We start from the raw sequence: 13,753 nt of genomic DNA on the forward strand, positions 1-13,753 counted from the left end.
CAGTGAGTACATGACAAGATTGCTATTGAGGAGAAAAGTGTAAAATGTAGTCAACCAACCTGCCCTCTCAGCCTGGGCTATAGAACTTAAGAAGATGGCAATGAACCACTCCAGTGAGTACATGACAAGATTGCTATTGAGGAGAAAAGTAAAATGTAGTCAACCAACCTGCCCTCTCAGCTTGGGCTATAGAACTTAAGAAGATGGCAATGAACCACTCCAGTGAGTACATGACAAGATTGCTATTGAGGAGAAAAGTGTAAAATGTAGTCAACCAACCTGCCCTCTCAGCCTGGGCTATAGAACTTAAGAAGATGGCAATGAACCACTCCAGTGAGTACATGACAAGATTGCTATTGAGGAGAAAAGTAAAATGTAGTCAACCAACCTGCCCTCTCAGCCTGGGCTATAGAACTTAAGAAGATGGCAATGAACCACTCCAGTGAGTACATGACAAGATTGCTATTGAGGAGAAAAGTAAAATGTAGTCAACCAACCTGCCCTCTCAGCCTGGGCTATAGAACTTAAGAAGATGGCAATGAACCACTCCAGTGAGTACATGACAAGATTGCTATTGAGGAGAAAAGTGTAAAATGTAGTCAACCAACCTGCCCTCTCAGCCTGGGCTATAGAACTTAAGAAGATGGCAATGAACCACTCCAGTGAGTACATGACAAGATTGCTATTGAGGAGAAAAGTAAAATGTAGTCAACCAACCTGCCCTCTCAGCCTGGGCTATAGAACTTAAGAAGATGGCAATGAACCACTCCAGTGAGTACATGACAAGATTGCTATTGAGGAGAAAAGTAAAATGTAGTCAACCAACCTGCCCTCTCAGCCTGGGCTATAGAACTTAAGAAGATGGCAATGAACCACTCCAGTGAGTACATGACAAGATTGCTATTGAGGAGAAAAGTAAAATGTAGTCAACCAACCTGCCCTCTCAGCCTGGGCTATAGAACTTAAGAAGATGGCAATGAACCACTCCAGTGAGTACATGACAAGATTGCTATTGAGGAGAAAAGTAAAATGTAGTCAACCAACCTGCCCTCTCAGCCTGGGCTATAGAACTTAAGAAGATGGCAATGAACCACTCCAGTGAGTACATGACAAGATTGCTATTGAGGAGAAAAGTGTAAAATGTAGTCAACCAACCTGCCCTCTCAGCCTGGGCTATAGAACTTAAGAAGATGGCAATGAACCACTCCAGTGAGTACATGACAAGATTGCTATTGAGGAGAAAAGTAAAATGTAGTCAACCAACCTGCCCTCTCAGCCTGGGCTATAGAACTTAAGAAGATGGCAATGAACCACTCCAGTGAGTACATGACAAGATTGCTATTGAGGAGAAAAGTAAAATGTAGTCAACCAACCTGCCCTCTCAGCTTGGGCTATAGAACTTAAGAAGATGGCAATGAACCACTCCAGTGAGTACATGACAAGATTGCTATTGAGGAGAAAAGTAAAATGTAGTCAACCAACCTGCCCTCTCAGCCTGGGCTATAGAACTTAAGAAGATGGCAATGAACCACTCCAGTGAGTACATGACAAGATTGCTATTGAGGAGAAAAGTGTAAAATGTAGTCAACCAACCTGCCCTCTCAGCCTGGGCTATAGAACTTAAGAAGATGGCAATGAACCACTCCAGTGAGTACATGACAAGATTGCTATTGAGGAGAAAAGTAAAATGTAGTCAACCAACCTGCCCTCTCAGCCTGGGCTATAGAACTTAAGAAGATGGCAATGAACCACTCCAGTGAGTACATGACAAGATTGCTATTGAGGAGAAAAGTAAAATGTAGTCAACCAACCTGCCCTCTCAGCCTGGGCTATAGAACTTAAGAAGATGGCAATGAACCACTCCAGTGAGTACTGGTACATGGGGTCAATCTTGCCCATGTCAGCCACACAGAAGAACAAAATCTGGGAGTTCAAGGCCACTGGGATGTACTGGCTGCGAGTCTCGTCAATAATTTTTTCTGTCGTCTCGGCTACCTTCACTTTAGTCTGAAAATCAAAGTTTAAAGCTAGAGTTCAAATGTGTCAATATTTTTTTCTGTCGTCTCGGCTACCTTCACTTTAGTCTGAAAATCAAAGTTTAAAGCTAGAATTCAAATGTGTCAATAATTTTTTCTGTCGTCTCGGCTACCTTCACTTTAGTCTGAAAATCAAAGTTTAAAGCTAGAGTTCAAATGTGTCGATAATTTTTTCTGTCGTCTCGGCTACCTTCACTTTAGTCTGAAAATCAAAGTTTAAAGCTAGAGTTCAAATGTGTCAATAATTTTTTCTGTCGTCTCGGCTACCTTCACTTTAGTCTGAAAATCAAAGTTTAAAGCTAGAGTTCAAATGTGTCGATAATTTTTTCTGTCGTCTCGGCTACCTTCACTTTAGTCTGAAAATCAAAGTTTAAAGCTAGAGTTCAAATGTGTCGATAATTTTTTCTGTCGTCTCGGCTACCTTCACTTTAGTCTGAAAATCAAAGTTTAAAGCTAGAGTTCAAATGTGTCAATAATTTTTTGTCGTCTTGGCTACCGTCACTTTAGTCTGAAAATCAAAGTTTATCAAAGCTAGAGTTCAAATGTGTCAATAATTTTTTGTCGTCTCGGCTACCGTCACTTTAGTCTGAAAATCAAAGTTTAAAGCTAGAGTTCAAATGTGTAAGAAACCCAAGGATTGTGGGATGCAGTTAAAATGTGTCAATAAAAGTTTGTTAGGTGATTCAAGAGGCACTGGCCTGGATCTCCTGTGAAGTGATCTTGGATGCGTCCAGTGTTTCAATGAGCTCAATGTCGTCCACTGGACTGCCCTGGGAGGCACTGAGCAGGTAGAGAATCTTGTCCTCAATCTCCTTCAGCTCAGACTTCATCTTGGCATTGCTGACAATCAGCTGGTTCTTTGAGTCCTCTAGATCTGGACGTTCCTCCGCCACAACAATACCCAGTAGCTGGTCTTGTAGTCCACTGTGGAGGTTTAGTTAACACAAAATTTGGCACAACAATACCCAGTAGCTGGTCTTGTAGTCCACTGTGGACGAGGGTTGTAACCAATCTAATTAAATCTTGGTTTAGTTAACACAAAATTTGGCACAACAATACCCAGAAGCTGGTCTTGCAGTCCAGTGTGGAGGAGGGTTGTAACCAATCTAATTAACTCTTGCTTTAGTTAACAAAAATTTTGGAGAAGTGGGAAATATTTTGTCCTAACTTCTTCAAATACTGGAGGAAGTAGATGTCACATTTTTAGAAGACTTTAATGTAGCACAGTTGGTACCCAGACAGGAGGATGTCCTTCAGAGACAGCTGGGCAAACAACTGAACACACTATCTCATCATATGCCAAACAAACAGAAACTAATTAACTCTACTTCATCTGACATATTATCCATCTGGTTCATGAGGGTAATTTTAGTTTTTTTTATGAAGAATATTTAACATTTATATTACTGAATTATAACACTTGTTTAAATTTATTGAACAAAATCTTTTTCATTTACAAAAGATTCAATTTTCTTTTCTAACTTGAGTAATAGTGTCAAATTAACTTGCTTGTGTGATTATGTAGAATTAATTAGATAGTTCTCTGGATGGTAGTGTACAATAAATGAATGTCTTACCTGGGTGACAGTGTGAAATTAATGAGTGTGACTTTAGTGGAAACCTCAGGTGTGTAGTGAGGATTGGGCAGTTTGCTGGTCATATAAAACTTGAAGTCCTTATGATAGGGGATGATGTTGTCACCAATTTTAATCACAAGAGATCCTTGTTGTTTGAAGACCTGAATGGACAATATTGTCAGCAGACGACTTGGAAATAAAACTAGAATCAAATCAAACATCATGGTTTATGTGAAAGAAAATATCATTTGAGCATGAGTGTTACAATTTGACCCCCAGGACCAACCTGTCTGAGTAGGATTGGTTCCAGGGAAGGATCAAGTTCTGAGGCAACATTCTCCATCAGACAAGGCTTGCCAAACCTGATGGAGTTCTCCAATGTTCTGATGAAGTCTTTGCTGGACTGTTTCACAACTTCCATCTCATTTTCTATTTCCTACACAAAAAAGGTACACAAATGATTCTAGTTAAAAAACAGTACAAAATTAGATCCCATTGAACAAGATATTTTATCATCTTGCTTGGTCCAATAAAGAGCAGCCACCTACCATGTTTTTGATCCACTTGTTGGCCTGTCCCTGGGGGTCTATAAAGAGAGGCCAGCGCCTGGAGAGGTTGACAATGACACCATTCTCCACAGAATAATTATCCCCAGGCAGGCCCTGAATCTGCCAGCTCCGTATCATGACGGGGTCACCCATGGTGTTGAGCAGGTTGGAGTCAGGTGTAGACGGGACTTTGTTTTCTATCAGGGCCTTGCTCCACTGGCTCACCATGCGACTTCGGTAATCTGCCTGGGTTAGATGGATGTTTACATGGTAATCTGCCTGGGTTAGATGGATGTTGACATTTATTTAAGAATGTTCTTAATATTGAAAGACTGCACATCAAGCTAGTTAGTGAAAATGTTTGTTCAGCTGGAGTTTAAACCTACTGGTAGCCTGGCGGATAGCATCTGGCAACATCTCTGATGGCTACTGGTCATTGTACTGACCACACAGTTATAATGGCTACTAGATGTGGGGAAATGTTGGCTGGTGATTGTAATGACAAAACAGTCATACTGGCTACTGGTCATTGTACTGACCACACAGTTGTAATGGCTACTGGATGTTCAAGGTAAAGTTTCTACACCTGGGGGACTGAGGTAGGAGCCAAATGCTGGTACATGTAAACTTACTGTGAAAGGTCCGAGGTAGGCAACAAAGGCTGCTGATATCAGCACATCACCAGCCACATTGAAGATTAATCTTTCATAGTTTTTTATGGAGTCACCCCAGCGATCTTTCTCATCAGCCAAACTGTTTATAAGCTGTGGATGGATGGTCAAAGTTACAGCTGGGTATGGTTAAAGTAACAGCTGTTGATGGTTAAAGTAACAGCTGGGTATTGTTAAAGTAACAGATGGGTATGGTTAAAGTAACAGCTGTTGATGGTTAAAGTAACAGCTGGGTATTGTTAAAGTAACAGCTGGGTATGGTTAAAGTAACAGCTGGGTATGGTTAAAGTAACAGCTGTGGATGGATGGTCAAAGTTACAGCTGGGTATGGTTAAAGTAACAGCTGGGTATGGTTAAAGTAACAGCTGGGTATGGTTAAAGTAACAGCTGGGTATGGTTAAAGTAACAGCTGTGGATGGATGGTCAAAGTTACAGCTGGGTATGGTTAAAGTAACAGCTGGGTATGGTTAAAGTAACAGCTGGGTATGGTTAAAGTAACAGCTGGGTATGGTTAAAGTAACAGCTGGGTATGGTTAAAGTAACAGCTGGGTATGGTTAAATTAACAGCTGGGTATGGTTAAAGTAACAGCTGGGTATGGTTAAAGTAACAGCTGGGTATGGTTAAAGTAACAGCTGGGTATGGTTAAAGTAACAGCTGGGTATGGTTAAAGTAACAGCTGGGTATGGTTAAAGTAACAGCTGGGTATGGTTAAATTAACAGCTGGGTATGGTTAAAGTAACAGCTGGGTATGGTTAAAGTAACAGGTGGGTATGGTTAAAGTAACAGCTGGGTATGGTTAAAGTAACAGCTGGGTATGGTTAAAGTAACAGCTGTGGATGGATGTTGACTGATATAAGTAAGTGTATTTAAGAACTGATGAATTAGGATTAAGAAGAAAAAATGAGTTGACCTAATCTTGTATCCCAGCTGAGTGTAAGATTCTTTTAACTGATAAAATTTATGACCAAAAACAAAATCTTGTAAGCAGTCATAAATAATTTCTGCAGCAAATGGCCCCACCCACCTTGTCGGCCCGGTCAAGCCTCCCTTCACAAAGTTTACATTTGTCTTCTAGATTCTTCTTCTTGTTCATGCTGTCATTGTATTGTTTCTGTAGCTTGGCCACCCCACTCTCCACGTCAAAAAGTTTCTTTTTAGCAATGGCTAAAACCTTCTCAGTGGCCGCCAGCTCATCCATGGCCTGTTTCAGCTTCTCCCTCTTGGGGGCCACAGTGATGGCCACAAAATGGTACTTGTACATAGCGATGGCCCACTGGCAGATTGATGTGCAGGCTTTGGATACCTAGATACACAATACAAACAACAGGTGAGATGATGAAGGTACAGGTGTCAACTTTACATTTAGTGCACAGATCATGTTCAATAGCATGATGCCAGGTACACAATAAACTTACAGAAAACCTAACTTAGCAATAGCCCGGGGTGTGAAGTTAGGGTCATTGATGTAGGGTGTGATCTTACCTTGGCAATAGCCTGAGGTGTAAAGTTAGGGTCATTGATGTAGGGTGTGATCTTCTTGATGACCTCAGCTGGGATGTTGTCCTTGTCATACTGGAACAAGCTGTCCAGAAACTTCTGTGGGTCCTGGAGCTGGGCCTTACCCACCTCCCAGTAGTCGTCTACCTTTGTACCTGGCTGTGGATCATGGGAGACCATGTCAGTGTGGTGGCCGTGTTGCCACTCTTATAATTAGTGGCGTGGTCCTGTCACAACTGGTTGGGTCCTGTCACAACTGGTTGGGTCCTGTCACAACTGGTTGGGTCCTGTCACAACTGGTTGGGTCCTGTCACAACTGGTTGGGTCCTGTCACAACTGGTTGGGTCCTGTCACAACTAGTTGGGTCCTGTCACAACTGGTTGTGTCCTGTCACAACTGGTTGGGTCCTGTCATAAGTGGTTGGGTCCTGTCACAACTGGTTGGGTCCTGTCACAACTGGTTGGGCTGATAATGTTAGCACCTACCTTGTCTCCTGGCACTTTCTTTGGCTGAATTTGTTTCATGATGCAGGTGGCCTCCATGACCAGCTTGACCCCAGGGGGCGGCCTCTGCAGGGCTCTCACTTCTGTCACGTCATTTTTGTTGAGAGACTTGAGACTAGACAGGGCACTTTCCTGGGGGGGGGGGGGGGGGGGAGAGAAGGTTGTCAGTTAAAAGGGGAGGCAGCAGGCTAAACATCAAACTATAGCAGGTGTTGGTTGCTGCCATCAATCAAACTTGACCAGTGGTCAACTGAATCTAAAACTTTACCAATGATGTGAGATAAAAACTTTACCAGAGCTGTGAGATAAAAACTTTACCAGAGTTGTGTGATAAAAACTTTACCAGAGCTGTGTGATCAAAACTTTACCAGAGCTGTGTGATAAAAACTTTACCAGAGCTGTGTGATAAAAACTTTACCAGAGCTGTGTGATAAAAACTTTACCAGAGCTGTGTGATAAAAACTTTACCAGAGCTGTGTGATCAAAACTTTACCAGTGCTGGTAGAGCCTCGGCTAAATCCTTCTGTGCATCAGCTGCAATGGCCTCAGTTTCCATGGCCTTGGCTGAAGCAATTTGTTCTTCTGACTGGACTTGCTGCTTGGTGGCCTCGGCCACAGCCTGGTGAAAGACAGGGGGAACAACAGGTAACCCAAGTGGTTAGGGTTGTAGGGGGAACAACCGGTAACCCAAGTGGTTAGGGTTGTAGGGGGAACAACCGTTAACCCAAGTGGTTAGGGTTGTAGGGGGAACAACCGGTAACCCAAGTGGTTAGGGTTGTAGGGGGAACAACCGGTAACCCAAGTGGTTAGGGTTGTAGGGGGAACAACCGCTAACCCAAGTGGTTAGGGTTGTAGGGGGAACAACCGTTAACCCAAGTGGTTAGGGTTGTAGGGGGAACAACCGTTAACCCAAGTGGTTAGGGTTGTAGGGGGAACAACCGTTAACCCAAGTGGTTAGGGTTGTAGGGGGAACAACCGTTAACCCAAGTGGTTAGGGTTGTAGGGGGAACAACCGTTAACCCAAGTGGTTAGGGTTGTAGGGGGAACAACTGGTAACCCAAGTGGTTAGGGTTGTAGGGGGAACAACCGTTAACCCAAGTGGTTAGGGTTGTAGGGGGAACAACCGTTAACCCAAGTGGTTAGGGTTGTAGGGGGAACAACCGTTAACCCAAGTGGTTAGGGTTGTAGGGGGAACAACCGTTAACCCAAGTGGTTAGGGTTGTAGGGGGAACAACCGGTAACCCAAGTGGTTGGGGTTGTAGGGGGAACTCAGCTGGTAACCCAGGTGGTTGGGGTGGTAGGGGGAACTCAGCTGGTAACCCAGGTGGTTGGGGTGGTAGGGGGAACCTAGCTGGTAACCCAAGTGGTTAGGGTAGTAGGGGGAACTTAGCTGGTAACCCAGGTGGTTGGGGTGGTAGGGGGAACCTAGCTGGTAACCCAAGTGGTTAGGGTGGTAGGGGGAACAGGTGGTAACCCAAGTGGTTAGGGTTGTAGGGGGAACAACTGGTAACCCAAGTGGTTAGGGTGGCAGGGGGAACAACTGGTAACCCAAGTGGTTAGGGTTGTAGGGGGAACTCAGCTGGTAACCCAAGTGGTTAGGGCAGTAGAAGGAATTCAGCTGGTAACCCAAGTGGTTAGGGTTGTAGGGGGAACTCAGCTGGTAACCCAAGTGGTTAGGGTGGTAGGGGGAACTCAGCTGGTAACCCAAGTGGTTAGGGTTGTAAAGTTGATCTAACCTACACCCTTATACATGCCAGTCACCTCACCGTGTCTTTAGCAATTTGCTCCATGGTAACAACAGCATTATTGACAGCCTTCTCCAGCTCTGGGCTCATGACGGCCAACTCTTCTTGTAGTTTGGCCACCTCAGTTGTTGTCACTAGAATCTGGGGAATATAACAAGTATGATATTCCTGACTGGGGGACTCAAGTATGATATTCCTGACTGGGGGACTCAAGTATGATATTCCTGACTGGGGGACTAAGTATGATATTCCTGACTGGGGGACTAAGTATGATATTCCTGACTGGGGGACTAAGTATGATATTCCTGACTGGGGGACTAAGTATGATATTCCTGACTGGGGGAATCAAGTATGATATTCCTAACTGGGGGACTAAGTATGATATTCCTGACTGGGGGACTCAAGTATGATATTCCTGACTGGGGGACTAAGTATGATATTCCTGACTGGGGGGGACTAAGTATGATATTCCTGACTGGGGGACTAAGTATGATATTCCTGACTGGGGGACTAAGTATGATATTCCTGACTGGGGGACTCAAGTATGATATTCCTGACTGGGGGACTAAGTATGATATTCCTGACTGGGGGACTAAGTATGATATTCCTGACTGGGGGACTAAGTATGATATTCCTGACTGGGGGACTAAGTATGATATTCCTGACTGGGGGACTAAGTATGATATTCCTGACTGGGGGACTAAGTATGATATTCCTGACTGGGGGACTAAGTATGATATTCCTGACTGGGGGACTAAGTATGATATTCCTGACTGGGGGACTAAGTATGATATTCCTGACTGGGGGACTAAGTATGATATTCCTGACTGGGGGACTAAGTATGATATTCCTGACTGGGGGACTAAGTATGATATTCCTGACTGGGGGACTAAGTATGATATTCCTGACTGGGGGACTCAAGTATGATATTCCTGACTGGGGGACTAAGTATGATATTCCTGACTGGGGGACTAAGTATGATATTCCTGACTGGGGGACTAAGTATGATATTCCTGACTGGGGGACTAAGTATGATATTCCTGACTGGGGGACTAAGTATGATATTCCTGACTGGGGGACTAAGTATGATATTCCTGACTGGGGGACTAAGTATGATATTCCTGACTGGGGGACTGACTAAGTATGATATTCCTGACTGGGAGACTAAGTATGATATTCCTGACTGGGAGACTAAGTATGATATTCCTGACTGGGGGACTAAGTATGATATTCCTGACTGGGGGACTAAGTATGATATTCCTGACTGGGGGACTAAGTATGATATTCCTGACTGGGGGACTAAGTATGATATTCCTGACTGGGGGACTAAGTATGATATTCCTGACTGGGGGACTAAGTATGATATTCCTGACTGGGGGACTAAGTATGATATTCCTGACTGGGGGACTAAGTATGATATTCCTGACTGGGGGACTAAGTATGATATTCCTGACTGGGGGACTAAGTATGATATTCCTGACTGGGGGACTGACTAAGTATGATATTCCTGACTGGGGGACTGACTAAGTATGATATTCCTGACTGGGGGACTAAGTATGATATTCCTGACTGGGAGACTAAGTATGATATTCCTGACTGGGGGACTAAGTATGATATTCCTGACTGGGGGACTAAGTATGATATTCCTGACTGGGGGACTAAGTATGATATTCCTGACTGGGGGACTGACTAAGTATGATATTCCTGACTGGGGGGACTAAGTATGATATTCCTGACTGGGGGACTCAAGTATGATATTCCTGACTGGGAGACTAAGTATGATATTCCTGACTGGGGGACTAAGTATGATATTCCTGACTGGGGGACTGACTAAGTATGATATTCCTGACTGGGGGACTAAGTATGATATTCCTGACTGGGGGACTGACTAAGTATGATATTCCTGACTGGGGGGACTAAGTATGATATTCCTGACTGGGGGACTCAAGTATGATATTCCTGACTGGGAGACTAAGTATGATATTCCTGACTGGGGGACTAAGTATGATATTCCTGACTGGGGGACTGACTAAGTATGATATTCCTGACTGGGGAGACTAAGTATGATATTCCTGACTGGGAGACTAAGTATGATATTCCTGACTGGGGGACTAAGTATGATATTCCTGACTGGGGGGACTAAGTATGATATTCCTAACTGGGGGACTAAGTATGATATTCCTGACTGGGAGACTAAGTATGATATTCCTGACTGAGGGACTAAGTATGATATTCCTGACTGGGAGACAAGTATGATATTCCTGACTGGGGGAATCAAGTATGATATTCCTGACTGGGGGACTGACTAAGTATGATATTCCTGACTGGGGAGACTAAGTATGATATTCCTGACTGGGAGACTAAGTATGATATTCCTGACTGGGGGACTAAGTATGATATTCCTGACTGGGGGACTCAAGTATGATATTCCTGACTGGGGGACTGACTAAGTATGATATTCCTGACTGGGGGACTAAGTATGATATTCCTGACTGGGGGACTAAGTATGATATTCCTGACTGGGGGAATCAAGTATGATATTCCTAACTGGGGGACTAAGTATGATATTCCTGACTTGGGGACTAAGTATGATATTCCTGACTGGGGGACTAAGTATGATATTCCTGACTGGGGGACTGACTAAGTATGATATTCCTGACTGGGAGACAAGTATGATATTCCTGACTGGGGGACTAAGTATGATATTCCTGACTGGGGGACTAAGTATGATATTCCTGACTGGGGGACTAAGTATGATATTCCTGACTGGGGGACTCAAGTATGATATTCCTGACTGGGGGACTAAGTATGATATTCCTGACTGGGGAGACTAAGTATGATATTCCTGACTGGGGGACTAAGTATGATATTCCTGACTGGGGGACTAAGTATGATATTCCTGACTTGGGGACTAAGTATGATATTCCTGACTGGGGGACTAAGTATGATATTCCTGACTGGGGGACTAAGTATGATATTCCTGACTGGGGGGCTAAGTATGATATTCCTGACTGGGGGACTAAGTATGATATTCCTGACTGGGGGACTAAGTATGATATTCCTGACTGGGGGACTAAGTATGATATTCCTGACTGGGGGACTAAGTATGATATTCCTGACTGGGGGACTAAGTATGATATTCCTGACTGGGAGACAAGTATGATATTCCTTAGAGAAGAACAAAAGTGGAAAACAATTTTTAAAATAAAAAACTAAAAGTGTATCTACAATACAGTTTTTTGTTTTGTGCATGAAAAAGTTTAGAAATAAAAGAATCTGGGACAGTTCAGTTGTGCCTGCAAACATTTTAAACATCCCCACACCAGCAAGTAAGTCTTGTTTAGCAGGATAAAACATTAGTACAAGTTTACATCAACACAGCAACTGTAAACCTGTCAGTACCTTATCCTAAATGTACCTCTACTGTTGAGGTGGGGTTAGGGAGGGCCAGCCTTACTTTATGGTGGGGTTAGGGAGGGCCAGCCTTACTTTATGGTGGGGTTAGGGAGGGCCAGCCTTACTTTATCCAAGCCAGTTTTGAGCCTTGTGCTGGCCAGAGTGAGCTCCCCCTTCTTCCTGCTGACCAGCTGTGAGAAGAGGCCCAGCAGCTCCAGGTAGGAGGTTGGTGTCACGTAGTTGTGTCGAGACATTTCTTCCAGGAAGGCAATAGAGTTGACGCTGACAGACTCCTGGATCATCTGACACATGGTCACCTACAGCATGGACAAATACACACCTCATCAATTCACAAATAAAATAGCAGAACTTTTTTTTAAAATAACAAGCTTTAATGTAATAATGCACTCAAATGGAGAAAATAAATCAATTTCTTGAAATATATAATAATACACTACTATTTAAATTACTATATAGAAAAGCGTGGGTCACTGTATTATCTTTGGAATACTTTTATAATATTTAGGAAGAGACCCACACTTTTCTTTATAGTAATATATTAAATATTAGTGTATTGTTATATATTTAAAGAAAATAATTATTTTTCTTCTTTTTAGTGCATTATTACATTAAAGCTTGTGATTAAAACATATTTTATGCAATTTTTTTTCAGTACTTTGAAATTTTTAATACAATAGAGCTGCATGACTGCAAACTATTGCACATCAAATGAACATAACAATGAGCAGAATAGTAGTAGTGAGACAGCATAAATTTTAATTAATTAATAAAAAATTAATTTGTCATCCAATTAAGTCAAATTTGATATCAGATTTCATTGTCATGAAGTCTTGACCCAGGTGCCAACTTTGAAATGAATTTGTCAGTTAGAAGTGCACGAAATTTTGCTCCCCCATTTAGATCTATGATGATAGGTAGACAGACTGTCAACAGAGAAAGCAAGTTAAATAAAAGCCTGTAAAACCCACCAAATCAGTCAACAAATACCCACCAAATCAGTCAACAAATACCCACCAAATCAGTCAACAAATACCCACCAAATCAGTCAACAAATACCCACCAAATCAGTCAACAAATACCCACCAGACCAGTCAACAAATACCCACCAGACCAGTCAACAAATACCCACCAGACCAGTCAACAAATACCCACCAGACCAGTCAACAAATACCCACCAGACCAGTCATGACTTCTGGACTGGCCTCCAGATCTCCGATGTCGTTGAGAAACCTGAGGGCCACAGACTTGAGGGCGTCAGTGGGCCACTGGCTGAACCAGTCAATGGTGCAACAGTTGACCAAGGCAGGGAACTGGCGCAGGCGGGAACGGAAGATTTCACCAAGTGGGCTGGGGGTGGGGGAACAAGTCTAGGATTTATCTTGTCAAAATTTTTATGTTGCTGTAGGTTCAATGGTTTGTGTGAAGTACGGTTTTGTTAAGACAGTGTGGGTTACCTGATGTAATGACAGTGTGTATTACCTCATATAATGATAGTGTGGGTTACCTCATGTAATGAGAGTGTGGGATACCTGATGGTAATGACAGTGTATTATCTCATGTAATGACAGTGTATTACCTCATGATAATGACAGTGTGGTTTACCTCATAGTAATGACAGTGTATTACCTCATGTAATGACAGTGTGGTTTACTTCATGTAATGACAGTGTAGTTTACCTCATGGTGATGACAGTGTATTATCTCATGTAATGACAGTGTGGGTTACCTCATATAATGATAGTGTGGTTTACCTCATGTA

General features: G+C 43.0%; 1 protein-coding gene across 1 annotated transcript in view; it reads right to left on the reverse strand.

Moving 5' to 3' along the window:
• LOC131939302 (dynein axonemal heavy chain 1) overlaps nt 1-13,753 on the reverse strand; it is a 62,826-nt gene that overhangs the window by 7,467 nt on the left and 41,606 nt on the right. The window contains exons 55-67 of the mRNA XM_059297523.1: nt 13,171-13,342; nt 12,100-12,291; nt 8,600-8,719; nt 7,327-7,452; nt 6,816-6,965; nt 6,316-6,489; nt 5,858-6,136; nt 4,794-4,925; nt 4,162-4,407; nt 3,900-4,049; nt 3,614-3,774; nt 2,735-2,960; nt 1,812-2,007 (exon numbers count right to left, since the gene is read on the reverse strand). Coding sequence (XP_059153506.1) covers nt 1,812-2,007; nt 2,735-2,960; nt 3,614-3,774; nt 3,900-4,049; nt 4,162-4,407; nt 4,794-4,925; nt 5,858-6,136; nt 6,316-6,489; nt 6,816-6,965; nt 7,327-7,452; nt 8,600-8,719; nt 12,100-12,291; nt 13,171-13,342 — 2,324 coding nt within the window. The remainder of the gene's footprint in view (nt 1-1,811; nt 2,008-2,734; nt 2,961-3,613; nt 3,775-3,899; nt 4,050-4,161; nt 4,408-4,793; nt 4,926-5,857; nt 6,137-6,315; nt 6,490-6,815; nt 6,966-7,326; nt 7,453-8,599; nt 8,720-12,099; nt 12,292-13,170; nt 13,343-13,753) is intronic.

Source organism: Physella acuta, unplaced genomic scaffold (assembly GCF_028476545.2).
Source record: "Physella acuta isolate Inbredline_101_S28 unplaced genomic scaffold, ASM2847654v3 ptg000273l, whole genome shotgun sequence".
Lineage (NCBI taxonomy): Eukaryota > Metazoa > Mollusca > Gastropoda > Physidae > Physella > Physella acuta.